At 54.9% G+C, this 16045-nt stretch overlaps 2 protein-coding genes across 2 annotated transcripts; both read right to left on the reverse strand.

Moving 5' to 3' along the window:
- Nucleotides 1–336: 336 nt before the first annotated feature.
- Nucleotides 337–9908, reverse strand: SOAT2 (sterol O-acyltransferase 2). Its single transcript, XM_052640881.1, has 15 exons — nucleotides 9788–9908; nucleotides 9285–9340; nucleotides 8631–8767; nucleotides 8224–8283; nucleotides 7767–7874; nucleotides 5799–6075; nucleotides 5315–5384; nucleotides 4657–4741; nucleotides 4123–4168; nucleotides 3784–3913; nucleotides 3089–3186; nucleotides 1900–1998; nucleotides 1250–1385; nucleotides 604–749; nucleotides 337–387 (listed from the first exon to the last, which is right to left on the reverse strand). Exons 1-15 carry the CDS (start codon nucleotides 9906–9908, stop codon nucleotides 337–339), a joined length of 1620 nt encoding a protein of 539 aa, XP_052496841.1.
- Nucleotides 9909–11158: 1250 nt separating this feature from the next.
- IGFBP6 (insulin like growth factor binding protein 6) lies at nucleotides 11159–14959 on the reverse strand. Its single transcript, XM_052640719.1, has 4 exons — nucleotides 14568–14959; nucleotides 12475–12614; nucleotides 12199–12318; nucleotides 11159–11469 (listed from the first exon to the last, which is right to left on the reverse strand). Exons 1-4 carry the CDS (start codon nucleotides 14890–14892, stop codon nucleotides 11344–11346), a joined length of 711 nt encoding a protein of 236 aa, XP_052496679.1. The 5' UTR covers nucleotides 14893–14959; the 3' UTR covers nucleotides 11159–11343.
- Between the last annotated feature and the right edge of the window lie 1086 nt (nucleotides 14960–16045).

Genomic DNA, 16045 nt, shown 5'->3' on the forward strand with positions numbered 1-16045 from the left:
AATCCTTCTCAGACCTACTTCAGCTTGCTTTAAGTCAAGCCACATTCACCAAATCTGTAAGGTCCTCTGTGTCTCTGCCAGTCTGAACAGCCATGGAGTGAGAGGGGGCCCTCTGCCCAGTCCACAGGGAGGGGGGCTCAAGAGTCATCACCATTCTGAGTCTATGCTCACAGGTCCACAGATCTCAGTCCCTGGAGTTCCTTGGTGGGGTCAGGCATGGCAGGCCCCCTTGACTCAGAGCTCGGTCTGAGAATGCAGAGAGGAGCCCTGGTCCCAGACTTTGCAGGCAGAGAAGAACTTGGTGGTGTCATCTGCGCAGTGATAGTATCCTGGCATTTAGGTATGGCAGGACCAAGATCGAGGTGTCACCAGCCCCCAGAAGGTTGTCTGTGCCAGAGAAAAGTGAGTTGTGAATAAGATCTCTCCCAGGGCTTACCCTGTGCATCTAAGACACAGGAACCCATCATCCCCAACCCAGGCCCTGGCCCCTGACCATGGCTCTTGAACGGGGCAGCAATAGGGGGCTGGCTATTGGGGAGAGGAGGCGTGTCCTCCTGGGTGAGGAGCTGAGCGGGCGGGGAGGGGGGTGTCATGGCCGCTTACCTGGGGCAGGGGGCAGTGGCGCCGTGCATACCACTCCTGGCAGTACAGGCTGACTTGGATGCCCTGGCCCAGGAAGAGCAAGGTCCACATGAGCACGTTCCACGCTGGGCCCGTGCGCCGGTCGTGCATCGTGAAGTTCAGTGGCCCTGATGCAGGAGGAGAGGTGGTCACCTCAGCTCCAGACACCTGTAATTTGTCTTCCTGGCTGCCTTCTTATCTCAGGGCACAGGGGAGAGTTGGAACAGGAAGACTGAGGAAGATCTTGAGCCCAACTCCAGGCACCCACGGAGGTCTCAGGCATTCCTCAGGGTTCCTCAGTTTGCACTTCACTATCCTGGCTCCCTTGCTGAGCCTGCCAGCCCACACCAGTTTTCTCCCCTTTGCCTCCCTCTATGTGTGCCCTGCCAGAAGTGTTTTCCCACTGTACCCCCCTCCAGTATACCCCTGTGCTGTCTCCCGATGATGCCCCCTTCCCAGCTTCCAAGTCCCCTGCCCCCCCAGTGCTCACAGACAGCACTATGCCTTCCCCCAGGAGGCACGCACACCCCCCTTCTGTCTTGGGTACGTGGCCTCTCCCATCAGTCTGGAATCTCCAGGACTCTTCCCTTGGGATGTCTCTACAGGAGCATACAGAGGCCAAGCTCACCTCCAAAGACAAGAAAGAGCAACAGCATGACGGGGTAGAAGAATCCCAGGACGAAGCAGAAGATGTACTCATGGACCACTGCTGAGACCAGGAACACGCCCAGCATGGCCGCGCCTCGGGCCCGGCCACCAAGGAGCTGGCAGGGTTCGGGGGAGGGGGGTAGAGTGAGTCTCCCTAAGCACCCCCTGCAAAGAACCCCCTCTTTAAGGAAGCCAGAGGGTATCTAGTACGGTGGAAAGAATATGGGCTTTGGGATCAGAAAGGCTGACATGTCTTGCTTAAAAGCATTATATTAGTCTATTGGGCCTTAGAGGCCACTTTCAAAAGGGGGATATGATAATACTTACTTCTCAGGCTTCCAGTGCAGATTATATAGTGTGGGAAAATTCTTGGTAACTGAAAATTGCTATATGCATGTTCCTTAGAAGGCTAAGGAGGGGAGACATGCCCTGTGGAGGATGTAGTTGAGGACAAGGAAGGAAGGAAGTCAGATCATAAGAAGGACTTTCTTTCTGCCCACTGGGTTAGGTAGAATGAGGAAGGTGAAAGTCAAAGGGGCCCTTAGGTCTAGAAAAAATGGAATGTGCAGAGAAAGGGAAAGAGAGGCTGTCCCAGAGAGGTTCTATTAATCGTGGGAGCTGAGCCCGTACCCAAAGCCCATCTTGATACACGTAGCTGTACAGCCAGTCATGGACCACCACGTTCCATGTGCGGTAGTAGTTGGAGAAGGATGTTGAGTTCCACCAGTCCTGGGGGCGGGGTGGGATGGGGTCAGGGCTGGGGAGGAGGTGAGCGTCAGGGCCCCGGCTCTGCCCAGTTCCCAGCTGCCCCTCCCTGCTCCCCACTCCCTGTCCTTCGTCCACGCTCTCTGCAAGGGCTGGCTCCCAGCAGGAGAGAGACAGCAAGCATCCGCCTAACTCCCTCCTCAGGCCCTGGGGCCCCTGCCCTCCCTCTCTACTCTCAGGAGAAGAAGATTCCAAAGTACCATCCCCACAAAAGCAATGAGCCCTGGCTGGTCAGGAGGTGGACGGGTGACATTATAAGCATACCCAGAGGAGCACATTTCTCACTGTGGGAGACTGCCAGCACAGCTGAGATGGAATCGTGCCCCTTGGGATTAACAGAAACTGGTGACTAACAGAAATTCTTGAGCTTGTCTTACAGAATAGCAGGTAAGGGAACAGTTTGTTAAAAATTCTTCTGCTGTAACCTGGCTTCACTGACAAAGCCTTTTTTTTTAATTTGACTCCTTAACCATCCCTGTACAGATAACACCTCTGATGTATGGGTCACTATGGCAACAGGAGGCATACATTTTCCAGGAGCTTGAAGTTGGCTCCTGTCTAGTTCAAGTGGGCTAAGACTGGCTAGGACTACCGATCCTAAAACGGGGCCTGTAAAGCTGTTGGATGAATGACTTTTTGACTGCACTCTCCGATCTTGCCAAGTGCCTCCATTCTTTAACATGCATCCCATGAAGAAGCATGTAACTCAGATACGCCTGTGCAGAACACTGATTACCTCACCTTTTCTCTACCTCCAATCACTTTTCCCAAGCCTAGGATCTCCTTGATTCTTTATCCTGTAAATATCTCAAGCCCTTGGCCTTTGGGGAAGCAAATCTGAGCTTGTTCTCACTTCTCCTTACTTGGCTGCCTTGTTGAAGAAACCGTTTCTCTGCTGTAAATCTCGGTATCTCAGTGGTTGACTTAGTGAGAATTGGGCAAATGCACCTGGTTTGGTAACAAGGTGAGAACCAACATAGCCACCATCCTCCCCTACATCCTTCCCTAGTTCTCCTTGCATCCAGCTCCCAGGTAGCCCAGGTCCAGGCCCCACCCGATAGAACATTCTGTCTCCAAATCGTAGCATCTCCGCAAAGGCGTTGAGCCAACAGTGAAGGAAGGCAAAGAAGATGAGCAGCAGCATAAAAATGCCTGGGAAGTGAAGACAAGGGGCTGCAAGTCAGACTGGTCTCCCTGGTCCCCCATGAACCTCTAGGGTCCTCCCAGGAAGCCCTCACCCAGCAACCTACCAATCACTTATTAACCATTCACTAATTTATGCATTCATTCATTCAATCCATTTGCTTATGAAGCCCATGCCTGATGTTGGAACATCAAGATGAATGTTAAACCCTCTGCCTGTTGGGAGAGGTTGGGGAGAGGACGGCAATTTGAAGTGCCACTGCTTTTAGTCGCTAAGTTGTGTTCAACTCTTTGCGACCACATGGACTGTAGCCCACCAGGCTCCTCTATCCATGGAATTCTCCAGGCAAGAATACTGGAGTAGGTTGCTATGTCCTTCTCCAGGGGATCTTTTCGACCCAGGGATCAAACCTGTGTCTGCTGCACTGGCAGGCAGCCACCGGGGAAGCCCGAATCTGCAGTGAGACTCTGACAATGAGCAACCATGGGAGCGGGCAGATATCAGAGGGAGAAGGTGTTGAAACTAAGAGTGAGGGGAGAGGGGAGCTCCCTGCTAAGCCTCCTCCAGGGTGCAGCCTTCCGCAGCTCTGCCTCCAGTGGGGATACCTGGCAAGGTGGCATGCATGATGGAGAGCACCAGGGCACGGGTGCTGAAAGGCTTCTGGCTCATGTTGGCAAAGACAGGAACACAGAGGCGGCCCAGGATGAAACAGGCGTAGAGCACACAGCCCAGGGCCTGGAGAGGGGCAGAGGACACATAACTTTGAGAGGAGTCACTGGCAACTGCCCTCTTCCTCTGGAATTGGACTCTGGCCCAGCATCTGCTTCCCTTCTCTTTGCACAACCCTTTGACCTCTTCCCGGGCCTCCCCTACTTTGTGCCCAGAAATGCCGCCTCAGCCACCATGAGTCACAGGTAGTCCACGCTTCGACTCTGTCTGCTGACCTGGGCAAAGTTCTTGGCCACATAACTCCACCTGACGTTGGGTGTCCTGTTGCAGCAATGGAATGGAGACGGTGTGTTTCCCATCGTTTTGTCTTGTTCCTCCCCTACAGGCATAGCATCCGGGGCCCACTATCCACAGCTCCCTCAATTGCTCAGGCCGGGGAGGATTACCTGGGGAGGTGGGGATCTAGAACACTTTGGATCTTCCTTAACAAAGATGACAAGTGGAATTTTATCTTAAGCGTCCACTAAGTTTGCTCCAGACAGAGGGGTTTCCCAGGACATAGGAATTTCAGTGCTAAAACTGGGGCAGTCCTGGGCAAACCAGGACAGTCAGTCACCCTGGCATCACCATGCGCTGGGGCAAGAAGAAGGGGTAGTGTATCTGTCCCTTATTCCCATCTTTATTGTGAGGTGCTTCCTGAGAAAGTGGCCAATGTCTGGATTGAGATTAAACACCTCAGGGAGAGGAGAGTAGAAGGGTTGGGTCCCCGGTGGGCCTGGGCATGTGGGGAAGGGGGTGCAGGCTCTTACCTGGGGTAAGTTTCCCTATAGATGAGTGTGGGGCAGAAGAGGAAATAGAGGTAGCTGGAGAAACTGGGGGCCCGGATCCCCTCACCTGAGGAGGAGTAAGAGGGGGCTGTCAGTGAAGAGGGAAGGGAGAGAGGACACAGGTGGGTGGGGTGCCAGGGAAGGGCAGCGGAACTGGTGAATAGTATAGAAGTGCGGGGTGGGTCAGCACCTGGATATGGGATCCGAAGGTGGGGGGAGAAGGTGAAGCTGGGCAGGAGTTAACCTGCTTTTTAACAGCCCCCTTTTGCTTCTGTTCCAGGTACCTCCCCCCTTTTCTGGCACAAGACCGACGGGGGCCAGAGCTTCGTTTGGCAACCACAGGTCCCACCATCCGATTCTCTCGCTTTCTGGTTTGACTTTCTCATATAAGGCTCTCATACCCTGGGTCTAAATAAGGATGAGCCAGAAGTCCTGGGCAGTAGAGCAGCCTTCTCAGAAGGGGGACCTAAGAGAACGCCGATTGGCTAAGGCCCAGAGAGCCCAGTTGGCGGCTGGAGGTGTGCCCTGTGGGCAAGATGGGCTTAGAAAGTTGGAGCTTTTATGAGGCTCTTGCACCTGCTGGCTTCATTCAACCAACCAAGAGGACTGAGTTCACAGCAGCGCCCGCTGAAGGCCTCACCTCCTCTGGCCCTAAGTGTCCCAGGTACTGTCTCTCTCAGGAAGGAGTAGCTTTTCATCAGGAGCCTGACCTGAGGTGGAATAGGAAAGAGGCTAAGATGCTGTGGGACTTTGCACAGATCACTTAACCTCTCTGTGCTCATGTTTACACAGGGAGAAGGGCAGGCAGACTGTGAACTTTGTATAGTCAAAGCCACACTTTTATCTTTTTGTTGGACACTCTTATAGCCTAACACAGACGGCTGCTGTGATGAATCTAGGGTAAAGGATTACCAGAAAGGGCAGAGCCTCTAGCCAGCCAACTCCCTGCGATTATATGATTATATTTGCATAGCAGTGTCCATTTGTTTACATTTCTTTGGAGACTGCTGGTTGGCTCACAAAGGACTCTGCCCCTGATAATTAGCTCCACCCCCACCAATACAGTATGCAAAGCCCTCTCTCCCAGGGGCTCCACCCCACCTTTGGTCCCACCCATCACCTACCTGCTCAAAGACTAGGACACAGCGGGAGGCTGGCGGGAGCTGATACTCCACTGCCACGTGGACCGGGAGGATGCTGAGCACCACGGTGTGGGCAGCCAGCAGCAAGCAGCCCAGGCCCACCCCCAGGGTCCAGGCCCCTCCAGACTGGGGCCTCTCCCACAGCCGCAGGGCCTGGTAGGGCACCAGCAGAGTGGACAGGAACATGGGGACCCACGTCACCAGAGCCAAGGGCAGCTGTCCGAAGCTGAAGGTCAGTAGATCAAACTCCATCATCAGCCTGGGAGTGGGGAAGGCGACAAAGTAGACAAGCGTGAGGCCCATCCCTGTTCCCTTCCTCTGCAGTCAGAGCTCTTGGAAGATAAACTCCTGAGCCCACCTGCCACAACTACTGAAGCTCTCGGGCCCCTGAGCCCATGCTCTGCAGCAAGAGAAGCCACCGCAATGAGAAGCCCTTGCACCACAACCAGAGTAGCCCCTGCCCTCCACAGCTAGAGGCAGCAAAGAAGACCCAGCACGGCCTAAAGTAAATAAATAAAATTATCAATATTATATATAGGTATAAAATTATATAACATATATATTATGTATATAGTTTGGGAAATCCCTGGAGATCCAGTGGTCAGAACTCTGCGCTTTCACTGCAGCGGCTCAGCTTCAATCCCTGGTTTGGGGAACTAAGGTCCAGTAAGCCACACAGTGTGGCCAAAAAAGAGCGCACGGCTTGTAATGGCAAATTAGAAGCGATTTATAGGTCCATTAGTAAAGAACTAAAAGATCAAAAGCTGGCACTTTCAGACTTTGCAGCCATTAAAATCAATGGAGCAACATGGAAAGATCTCTAAGGTGGGTCTTTAGGGAGTGTAAAGGAAACAAAAGGTACCGTAAGTATCTTAGTAATGTAAGCACCGCCCGCCCCCCCCCCCCGCCCCCGCTCCGCCACCCTGCAATACATCCCCTTGGTTCTTACATCTGGAAGTGGAGGCGTGGAAAATGCCCTGGAGAGAAACTCTTACAACTGTTAAATATGTTACCTCTGGGGAGCAGTCTGGGATAGAGGGGATGGTGGAGGAGTCGCTCTGCATATATTTGAAAATTTACTGAGATTTGATCCTTAATTTTAAGGACTGACAACAATTTTATCAAAAGGAAGTGCTGTTGCTGAACCTGCAAATCTTTGGTCCTTTTCCTTTTACTGCTTCCTAAGCTATCTAGCGAAGAGTCAGACACGACTGAGCGACTTCACTTTCACTTTTCCCTTTCATGCATTGGAGAAGGAAATGGCAACCCACCCCAGTGTTCTTGCCTGGAGAATCCCAGGGACGGCGGAGCCTGTTGGGCTGCCATCTCTGGGGTCGCACAGACTCGGAAGCCACTGAAACGACTTAGCAGCAGCAGCAAGCTATCTGGAGGGTGAGGCGGGATCATGCAAATCCAAACCCCCAAGGGTCCACAGTCCCCTGAGGCTCATCCCAGAGAGGGAAGGGGTTTTGTAGGGAAACCTGGGCTCTTGTGTGCGTACATCTGTCTTCCCCACAAGACTGGGAATGCCTCACAGACGGGCATGGCCTGTCCTCTGGGCCCTGGGGCTGGTACTTAGGGGACTCACTGGAGGTTGCTTGAGCTGAACAGCACTGTCTTGGAATGGAGTGCGTGAGAGCAGTGAGGTGGAAACCACACTTACGAGTGCATATACATGCATGTCTGCCTCAGCACAAGGGTTCCAGAAGGGGTGAGTGGGGGCCTAGTGTCCCCAGGGGACTGATCCTGGGTAAACAGGCCAAAGGCCATCCAAGGCTGTGCAGGGAAATCTAAGAGGGCTTTGGGGGTAGGAAGGTGGTTGGAAGCAATGTTGATGTGTGTCTAATAATAGAATGGACCTGCTGTATGGGGCCCCAGTGGCGGGTGGAGTTCTAGGAGCCCATGTGGTCTGATCTGGTCTGTGGGCCTGTGAGAGGGAGGGGTGCCTACCTGCCCTCATCAATGAGGTCGATGGCCAGGGTGCTGATGATGAAGACACACAGGCCGGCGACAAACATATGGTAGATGGTGCGGAAGTGTGGCACCTCCATCAGCTCGCTGGAAGGACAGGGCCCTGAATGTCAGTGGGAGAATCCTTGAGGTGGTGCAGACCAGCACAGGCACTGTACACAGTGGGGATGGGGCCTAGTGACTGGGAACTTGAAGTGACAGGCTGTGGTACAGCTGGCACTTCTGTCCAAAGCCCTTTCCAGCCCAGACAACTCTCATCCTGGTGGCCTTTCTTCCATGATTATGCCCAGGGCAAATAGAGAAACAGAACCTTAGAAACCATCTCCACGTCCTCTCCCAAACCACCTAGAGCCTGAGGATGACAAATGAGGTGTCCTGGACCCCCAGACAAAGCTCTTTCTTTTTTTCCCATCCCCTGTCCTCACCCCTGACTTACTCAAGCAGGGACTTGCGGATGATGAAAACTTTTCGTTTCCCCAGGGATGGCTCCCGGGTCCTGAATTGAGACAGTTGTTCTGGGTTAGGAACCAAAGGAAGAAGGCTATAAGCAGAGCGCAGGGCTTTGCAGGAGGTCACTACTTGGGAGCCAAGGGCAGTAGTAGGGGAAAGTCAGGGTTAGGGCCAGCAGGCAGGAAGAGGTGAAAATGTCATGGCCAATGGAGAGCAAAGCCCAGTAGTCAATGTCAGGAAGACAGAGGCGATAGGGGAAGAAGAGAGAAGACTGAAGTCAAAGTTACATCCATGCTGGAAGAGGGCATGGGAGATACCGTCTGTGGCTCATAGTCCTTATGATGGAGGAGGCTACACAGCCGCTCCCCAGCCCCCGGCTCCTGAGACTCTTACTTGTGCAAGCAGTCTGGAGGGACGGAGGGCACTGGTCTGTCTTGCAGTGGGTAAGCTTGAACGGCCTCCCACATGGCCTGATCCAGCAGCTCCATCAGCTGGCCCTGCGCTTGCTCCAGCAACTGTGTCTTGACAGCCTGCAGGACAAAGCAGGGCAGAGTGCACGGTCCCTCCATCCAGTCAGCCTTCCTCCCATTCACCAAACACTTCCCGAGCCTCCCTCCATGCCAGGCACACTGCTAAGGGCCCAGGATGGACAGAAGAACAAGCATGGCTCCTGCCCAGAGGTCCCCCCTACCCGCAATTTAACTCCCTTTGGTTTCCCAGGGCAGCCGTGAGGATCCGGGAAAGACGCTTTCAGTCTCTGGATCTGACCCCCAACCACCTCGTCCTCTCTGATCCTACTCTTTTCTCCCTGACCCCCAGCCTTTCCTCTCCTGACCTCCAGTCCCGCTAACAGAAGACTGTTTACTGACTGACTTTGGGCCCCTCCCCTGATGGCCTGTGCTTCAAACTCCTCCGTCTTAACCCTTAGCTCTACCCCGATCTGAGAGGTTTGAACCCAAGAACAAATTGTCTTTATCAGTAAACAAGTCGTCACCCTTTCCTCCCTCTACTCCCGGACCTGTCCATTCGACCTCCGACATCCCTCACCTGCATATGCTGGGTCCATTGCACCAAATCTGGGCCTCTGTGCATCTCCACGTTTCCTAGGAAAAGTAGTTAGGGTTCGGCTGTCTAGTGCAGACCCAGAGGCTTTCTCTGTCCAGCAAGTTTGCTTTCTGTGTGCTCAACAGCCTCCCCCACCACAACCAGTCAATATCTAGTATCATGGCCGGGGTAGGGAGGGTGAGAGGGGTGGGGGTAGTCAGAAGGAGGGCATTTTTGCAAGGGGTGAGCAGACCACTGGCAAGCAGGGAGCCTGATGACATTACTGGAAACAGGGTACCCAGGGAACAAGAAGCTACTCTAACCATCGACTGGGGTGAAAAAGAGTCAGAAAGACAAGGCAAGGCACTGAATAGCCCGTTTCTCCTTACTTCCCCAGCTGGGGAGTTAGGAGGCAGAGGCTGGGGTCTGCCTTTACTGGCCTCCCAGGACAGCAGGAAGGATTGAAGGCAGATAGCAGGAGCCCCCTCTCGCCAGTGCATCCCCACCTCCAATGCCACCTGGGCGTTCTGCACCCCCAGAACAGGGTTCTCCTTCTCTGGACGGCTGGTCCTTCTGCTGTCTTCCTGGCCTTTCTCTCCTCCGCACTTGGGCCGCCCTTGGCTCCATGATGTGAGTCTTGACCGGGCAGTGGCGGCTGATCAGTGTTTTCTCCCTTCCTGCAAGCTTGCCTGGCTGAGCGCTTATCTCGGTACCTCTGACAGCACCAAAGACTAAAGTCCTTTCAGGAGGAGGGGTTATAGGTTGTTCGATCCCCTATCCCCATCCAGAAGGCAGCACCATCTCAGCTACCGGCTCTGCTTTGCTGGCTGTCACAGGACATTTCCCTCCCACCCCACCCCCACCAACAAACACCCCCGGCCACCATCCAGATGCCCAGCTCTCTCCCACAGGAATGGGGGCTCTGCACCCATACACGTCATGGGGAGGGGGACTTTGCCCCTCTGAGGCTTATCACCTGGAATGGCTGCTTCACTTGCTCAGTAGGCTGAAGGCTGGGGAGGAGTCAGCAACATCTTCAGGTATCAGGGCACTCAGCTCCCTGAGACCATAAGGTGTGTGAAAGAACCTTGTCAACACAGCTTTGTGTGCACTACTATTCTGAGGTGGGTACCTATGACAACTGTGGGGCTGTGGCCCCTCGGGGGATCTTGGGGCTGGGGGCTGGACACCAGCTCTTCTTTACACCTGCCTGGGTGAGCAGGTAAGCAGAAAGGAGACAAAGCAAAAACTTATTCAGCACCTGGCGATGCCCAGCATTATCATGTATGGAAGAACCAGATTTTAATCCTCCCGCAATCATTTGCTGGCTGTGGAATTTCAGGCAAAGGACCCAAATAATTTAAGCTAAAGTGTCCTCCTCTGAAAAACAGGTTCAAAAGTCCCTATCTCACAAGGTAAGCACAAAATAAGGTAGTCCAGGTAAAAGCACATGGTCCAGGGCATGGTCCATGGAAGAGCACAATAAATACTAATTCCCTTCCCTTTTTAATATGAAGTAACAGAAGGGTAAGTGCCTTGAGTTTCTCTTCATTGAACTCCTGGTGGGGATTAACTATTAATCCTTCCTCTCGCTTTGTGTCAAAAGATCAATGGTAGAAACAAGGTCACAACTTCAGACCAAGGCCTGCCAAGGCCTCAATGTCTCCCCACCCCCATCTCCTGCTTCCCACTCCCTGGTGGGCAGTTGAGTGAGATTTGAGGCTGTGTGGCTGTCTTTGTCATTCCAAGTGTGGCAGGAAGGACTGAAGGCAGTCCACAAGAGAAGAGAGCTTCTATGCGGGGGCCGGACGGAGGTAGAAAGAAGGGCCAGTGACTCCATAAATGTGAGAAGTGAACACAGAGACATAAACCAGAGATCCCCCCCAACACAGCTTTATTAATACCCCAGGCCAACACCAACAATCTTTCCACATGTGAGGTCCCAGGGGTGAGGGGGACCGTGGGGCAGGGCCTGAACGTGTAGTTGCCCATCACTCAACAAATAACCCAAAAGGACGGCCCCATGCTCCTGCCAGTGGCCCTGCAGCCCCCCAGCCCAGGCCTAGCCGCTGCCGCCGGTGGGGCAGAGGGAACTTCCATCGCCGCCTTCTGAGGACCCGGGCAGGGGCTGGCCCATGCGATCCACACACCAGCAGGGACCTCGGCGCTGCCCCTGGGAGGAGCGGCACTAGGGAGAGAGGCGCATGGATCAGAGGTGCTGCGAGGCTCCAGCGGGAGAGATGGGAGGGGCCCCGGGGTGGGGAATGGGCTGCGGACTCTTGAGTCTGAGTCTGTGGAAACATCTGAGTGTTCTCAGGATAGTGAGGCCCACTGGCTTCCCTTCTCCACCCACCAGAGCGTGCCCGTTCTTCCAGGGTAGAGCTGTGGTTCTCAAAGTGTGGTTTCTGAACCAACAGCATCACTAGGGGCCACATTAGAATGCAAATTTTCAGGCTCCGCGGGTGGGGCTCTGCCACTGGTGTTTATGGCAGGGTGATTCTGATGCTTATGTGAACCTCCCTCAGAGTGAGATGTTTCTTAGATAATCTGAGAGCTTCCCTGGCGGCTCAGATGGTAAAGAATCCGCGTGCAGCGCAGAAGACCTGGGTTTGATCCCTGGGTTGGGAAGATCCCCTGGAGAAGGCTACCCACTCCAGTATTCTGGCATGGAGAATCCCATGGACAGAGGAGCCTGGCAGGCTACACAGTCCATGGGGGTCACAAAGGGTGGGACATGACTGAGTGACTTTCAGTTTCACTTAGATAATCTAACCCCTCCCCACAGCTGCGTGGCCCTAAAGCTGGGAGAGCCCTAAAGGAAGGGCAGCGTCTTATTTATACAACTCTGTAAATCCCCAACTCTGTAAAACCCAATCGTCTTGTACGATGGGCCAAGGGAGGGGAGGAATGGCCTCACCTGCCGCTTCCGATAGAAGCCCCTATGGTCACAATTAGGCACGTAGAGGGTGTGAGCCCCGCGGAAGACCTCGGTCTGGAGTTGCTGCAGCACGGAGTCCAGATGTTTGCGACAGGGACCCTGGGGGGAAGGATAGCTCCGCTGCAGAGCCTGCTGGGCCCACCAGCCAGGCTCCCAGGACTGGGATGGGAGACTTTGCCAAGCCCAAGGGAGTGGTCTTAGAGGAGATCTCCAGGGCTCCCCACCCCTTCTGCACCCTGCCAGCCCCAAACTCACCATCTCAGTGTCTTGTACGCCCCCAGAATTGGGCCGGACAGGAGTGGTAGAGGTCCCCGAGTTCCTCTGTTGGTCTCTGCGGTTCACGTCCTGCGAGCGAGCAGTCCCTGCTTGGGGCTTACTCTCCTTAGGATTCTCTCCTACAGCCGCAAGAGGAACGGGGGAAGAAGAGCCCGGAAATCAACCAGATGTCAAACAGAGTCAAGTGGAAAGGAGCAGGGTTTTCAGAGCAGTGATGGGGTTTAGAGTCTGGCTCCACTGTTACCTTCTCAAGGCCTCGGTTTCCTTCTCTGAACAATGGTGATATTACCTTTCATGATAATATCCCCAGGCTAGTTTTAAGGCTTATAAAAGACAAGTACTTTGGAAAGCGAAAATCGATACCGTACATGCGTTGATAGAGAGCCTTGGGGCTTTGGGTGAAAAGGCCTGGTTGTTCCACCGGAGGCCAGCAGGGGGCGCACCAAGCCAGGGAGATGGGGCAGCAGGGAAACGGCGATGCGAGGGGGTCAGCAGGGACCCAAGTGGAATGTGTGTCCCCGCTGTGAACCTAATGTGACTCAGCCTAGCCCTCCCAGGCCGGAGACACAGTTAATTTAGGGGCACTGCAATGGGGGCCTTTTGGTCCCCTGAGGCTCAGCCAAGCTCAACTCCCGCGGTCCCAGGAACCTGTGCGATTCAGCCCTTCACCAGGAGGTAGAAGGCAGGCAGGCTGTAAAGGTACAGAAATGAAAGGTTCCAACCTGCAGGCTGCTCCTTTGTCTGAAAAAAAGTTTCACGTACTGGGGGGTTTGGGGAGAGCTCAGGATGAGAAGGGAAAGTCAGAGTGTCGGGGCGAAAAAAAGACACGGAGGAGAGTTGGCGCTGCTTGGAAACTGCCCCAGCTAGAAATGAAATATTGAGCCCTGAAGTGATGTCTCTCCCTCTCCATGCACAAAGACAAGCTCTGCTCAGCTCCCAGACCTCAAGCCTAGACAGTTGCTCCCATCTCAAAACCCAAGAACCATTTCTTCTGCAATCCCAAGTCTGATCCTTCTTCCTCCACACTTCTCAGATCTTGCCTCTCATTCTCTCTATTCAGTGTCCTACCATGACCATGCTCCCAGCTGCCCCCTCCGACCCACCCAGACCACTACTTTCCAGGAGAACCCCAAGCAGCTTGGGCCCAGGCATTTGGGACTGAAAGAAACTGAAAGTTGATTTCCCATCCCTTCCCATGGAAGCGCTCAGATGCCCTTGGGGTGGGGGCCGTTTACATTTCCTGCTCTCCCTGCTGCCCCCCATCTTTCTGGTTCTGACTCACTTCTGTCCCACCCACTCAATGACTCAGCCTTCTATTCTCCTCTCTGGCTTAGGGTGCGGTGAGGTGGGTGGAGGGTTCTGAAAAGCTTTAAACCATAACCCTGATTTGGCAGATTCCTTCTTTTCCCACCTCTAACCCTCCCCCTGGGGGCGGGGGAGAGGGCCAGCGCCAACCCTCTGACCCTAGTCTAGTCTAAAACAGCTCTGGACTTGAGCCATCTTCTATTTTTCACTCTATGTTCAGGTGCTTTGGACACCCTGATATTAAAAGGAGATATTTCTCAGTGTGTTCAGGGTTTGGGAGTCTGGAGTTCTCTTCCCTCTTTTTCTAACTGGAAGCTGGGAACAATGTCTGGGTGCTTTCTCCAGCTTGGGCGTCTAGGGCTGAAGGAGCTGGGCTTCTGTGGCATACAGCAAGCCCCTAAACCCTTCCAACCCTCCCTTTCCCCTCAAGAGAAAATAGGCTGAGGGGGCAAAAAAGGTTGCCGGGTCAGACATCTCCCTGCTTCATCCCTAGGGCCGGCAGCCTCACTCCAGCCCTGTAGGAGCTCCCCGCACTTGCCCTTTCACCCCCCAAAATATACCCCCCCACCCCCGGAGCTCAGGATGGGAAGGGAAAGTCAGGGTGTCAGGGCAAAGAAAAGACAGGGAGGGGAGCAGGCACTGCTTGGAATCTGCCAGAGATGGGGAGAAGGAAGCGTCCATCTGCCCCGAGCTCATCCCTCGGGACCCAGTCTGCAGAATTGCGGGGCTCACGTGGGCGGGGCAGGGGCGGGGCGCGGCGGACTCACCCGAGGGCGTGCGCGCCCGGCCGCAGCGGCCCCGGCCCTGCAGTAGCGCCCGCAAAGGCAAATCCTCTTTCTCCGGCGGCTGGCACTGCAGTCCTGGGGCGCAGTTGGGAGTGTAGACCCCGCACTGCTGGCCCTCCCTCCTGAGACAGCCCCCAGCTTCCGCACAGCTTTCCGCCGCCGGCCCCCCATCCTCCTCCGCGCAGCCCCCTGGACAACCCGCCGACACCCCCTGCCCGCAGCCTGGGCACCTTGCCAAGGCGCCTCCTGGGCGGGCAGCGAGCAGCAAAGTTAGCAGCAGTGGCGGCAGCAGCCTGTGGGGGGTCATGGTCAGGAGTTTCGGCCCGTCCACTCCTCCCAGAGCAGTCGCAGCAAAGCTGCTGCCCGCCGCCGCCCCTCTGCCTTAAGTAGCCGCCGGCAGGGGCCGGGCCCTTTAAGAGCCAGGTGAAGGGGGGGCGTGTGGAGAAGGCAGGGGCATTCCCTAAACTGGGTGGGACTGGAGAGGCCCCCCCTCCACCTGGGTCCTCCCCACTCTTCTCTACCTCCTCCCTTCCCAGTGTCTGTTTTCTTCCCAAATTACTCTGATTTTTCTTGCTTTGTTCCCGGGAATCTCGCCCGGAATTTGGGAGCTGGACAGCTGGCTGGAGGCCCTGGAGGGTGGGAAGGGGTGGAAGCAGGAGAGGACCGGAGTTGGGATGAGGGGGAAACCTGAAAGCCAGTTCGGGTGTGTGTGTGGCGGGTGAAGGAGACCCAGGGACTCCGGTGGGGAGGGAGAAGATGGCGGACTTAAGTGGACGGAGAAGGGGTGGTGTGGAGGTCGGGAGGGGATGCGGGCGAAGAAGAGAGAAAAGGCGGGGACGACGGAGAAGTGGGGTCTTGGGAGAACCGACTGCTGATGGGAGAGAGTAAACCGAGGGCCAGGAGAGGAAGAGCAAAGCTGAGGGAGGAGCAGGAGAAAGTTTCCCTGAGACGCGACTGAGGGGAAGGCAGGTGATGGGGCCAGACTTGGGTAGGATGCTGGAATGCTGGAAAAGGGGGGGAGCACACCTGGAATGAACTGTCAGAAATCCTAGGACTATACTGGGGCCATAAGAGTCTGGAAGGATTGTGGGGCGTGGAGGGGGAGGCAGCGAGGCGGCAGTGTGGCAACAGGAGAGCTGGCTGAACACCTGGGAGGTAGGGATGGGTGACTGACCAGCTGAAATTATGGGGGGTTGGGGTGGGGAGGCAGAGGAACCCACACTCTGGCTGCTCTAAGGGACGGGTGGCCAAAGAGCAGACCTCAGCCAACCTCTGTCCTTCATCCAAGTCAGCCCACCCCTCCATTCCTCTCATTTCCCAGAATCTGGCCCCCACTCCATCCCCACCCAGTATCATCCACTGGGTTTTCTGGATTATTCAAGCTGTTCTATGCCAAGGGGGGTTGGGCGGTGATGGGGCTGAGTGTTTCGGGTCAGCCTGCTCTCTAGGGCTTTCACTCC

Source organism: Budorcas taxicolor, chromosome 5 (genome assembly GCF_023091745.1).
Source record: "Budorcas taxicolor isolate Tak-1 chromosome 5, Takin1.1, whole genome shotgun sequence".
NCBI classification, from domain to species: domain Eukaryota; kingdom Metazoa; phylum Chordata; class Mammalia; order Artiodactyla; family Bovidae; genus Budorcas; species Budorcas taxicolor.

Bases quoted from the DNA above. Each gene is read 5' to 3' on its own strand.
- SOAT2 (XM_052640881.1), bottom strand. From the start codon at position 9,908: ATGGAGCCAAGGGCGGCCCAAGTGCGGAGGAGAGAAAGGCCAGGAAGA. The intron at 6,076-7,766 runs GTAGGCACCCCT...CCCCACTCCCAG, and splicing joins GACCTCATTGATGAGGGCAG to GCTGATGATGGAGTTTGATC. The intron at 3,914-4,122 runs GTCAGCAGACAG...GCCCCTCTCCAG, and splicing joins TGGCCAAGAACTTTGCCCAG to GCCCTGGGCTGTGTGCTCTA.
- IGFBP6 (XM_052640719.1), bottom strand. From the start codon at position 14,892: ATGACCCCCCACAGGCTGCTGCCGCCACTGCTGCTAACTTTGCTGCTC. The intron at 12,615-14,567 runs GTGAGTCCGCCG...TTGCGGCTGTAG, and splicing joins CCGGGCGCGCACGCCCTCGG to GAGAGAATCCTAAGGAGAGT. The intron at 12,319-12,474 runs GTGAGTTTGGGG...CCTTCCCCCCAG, and splicing joins GCGTACAAGACACTGAGATG to GGTCCCTGTCGCAAACATCT.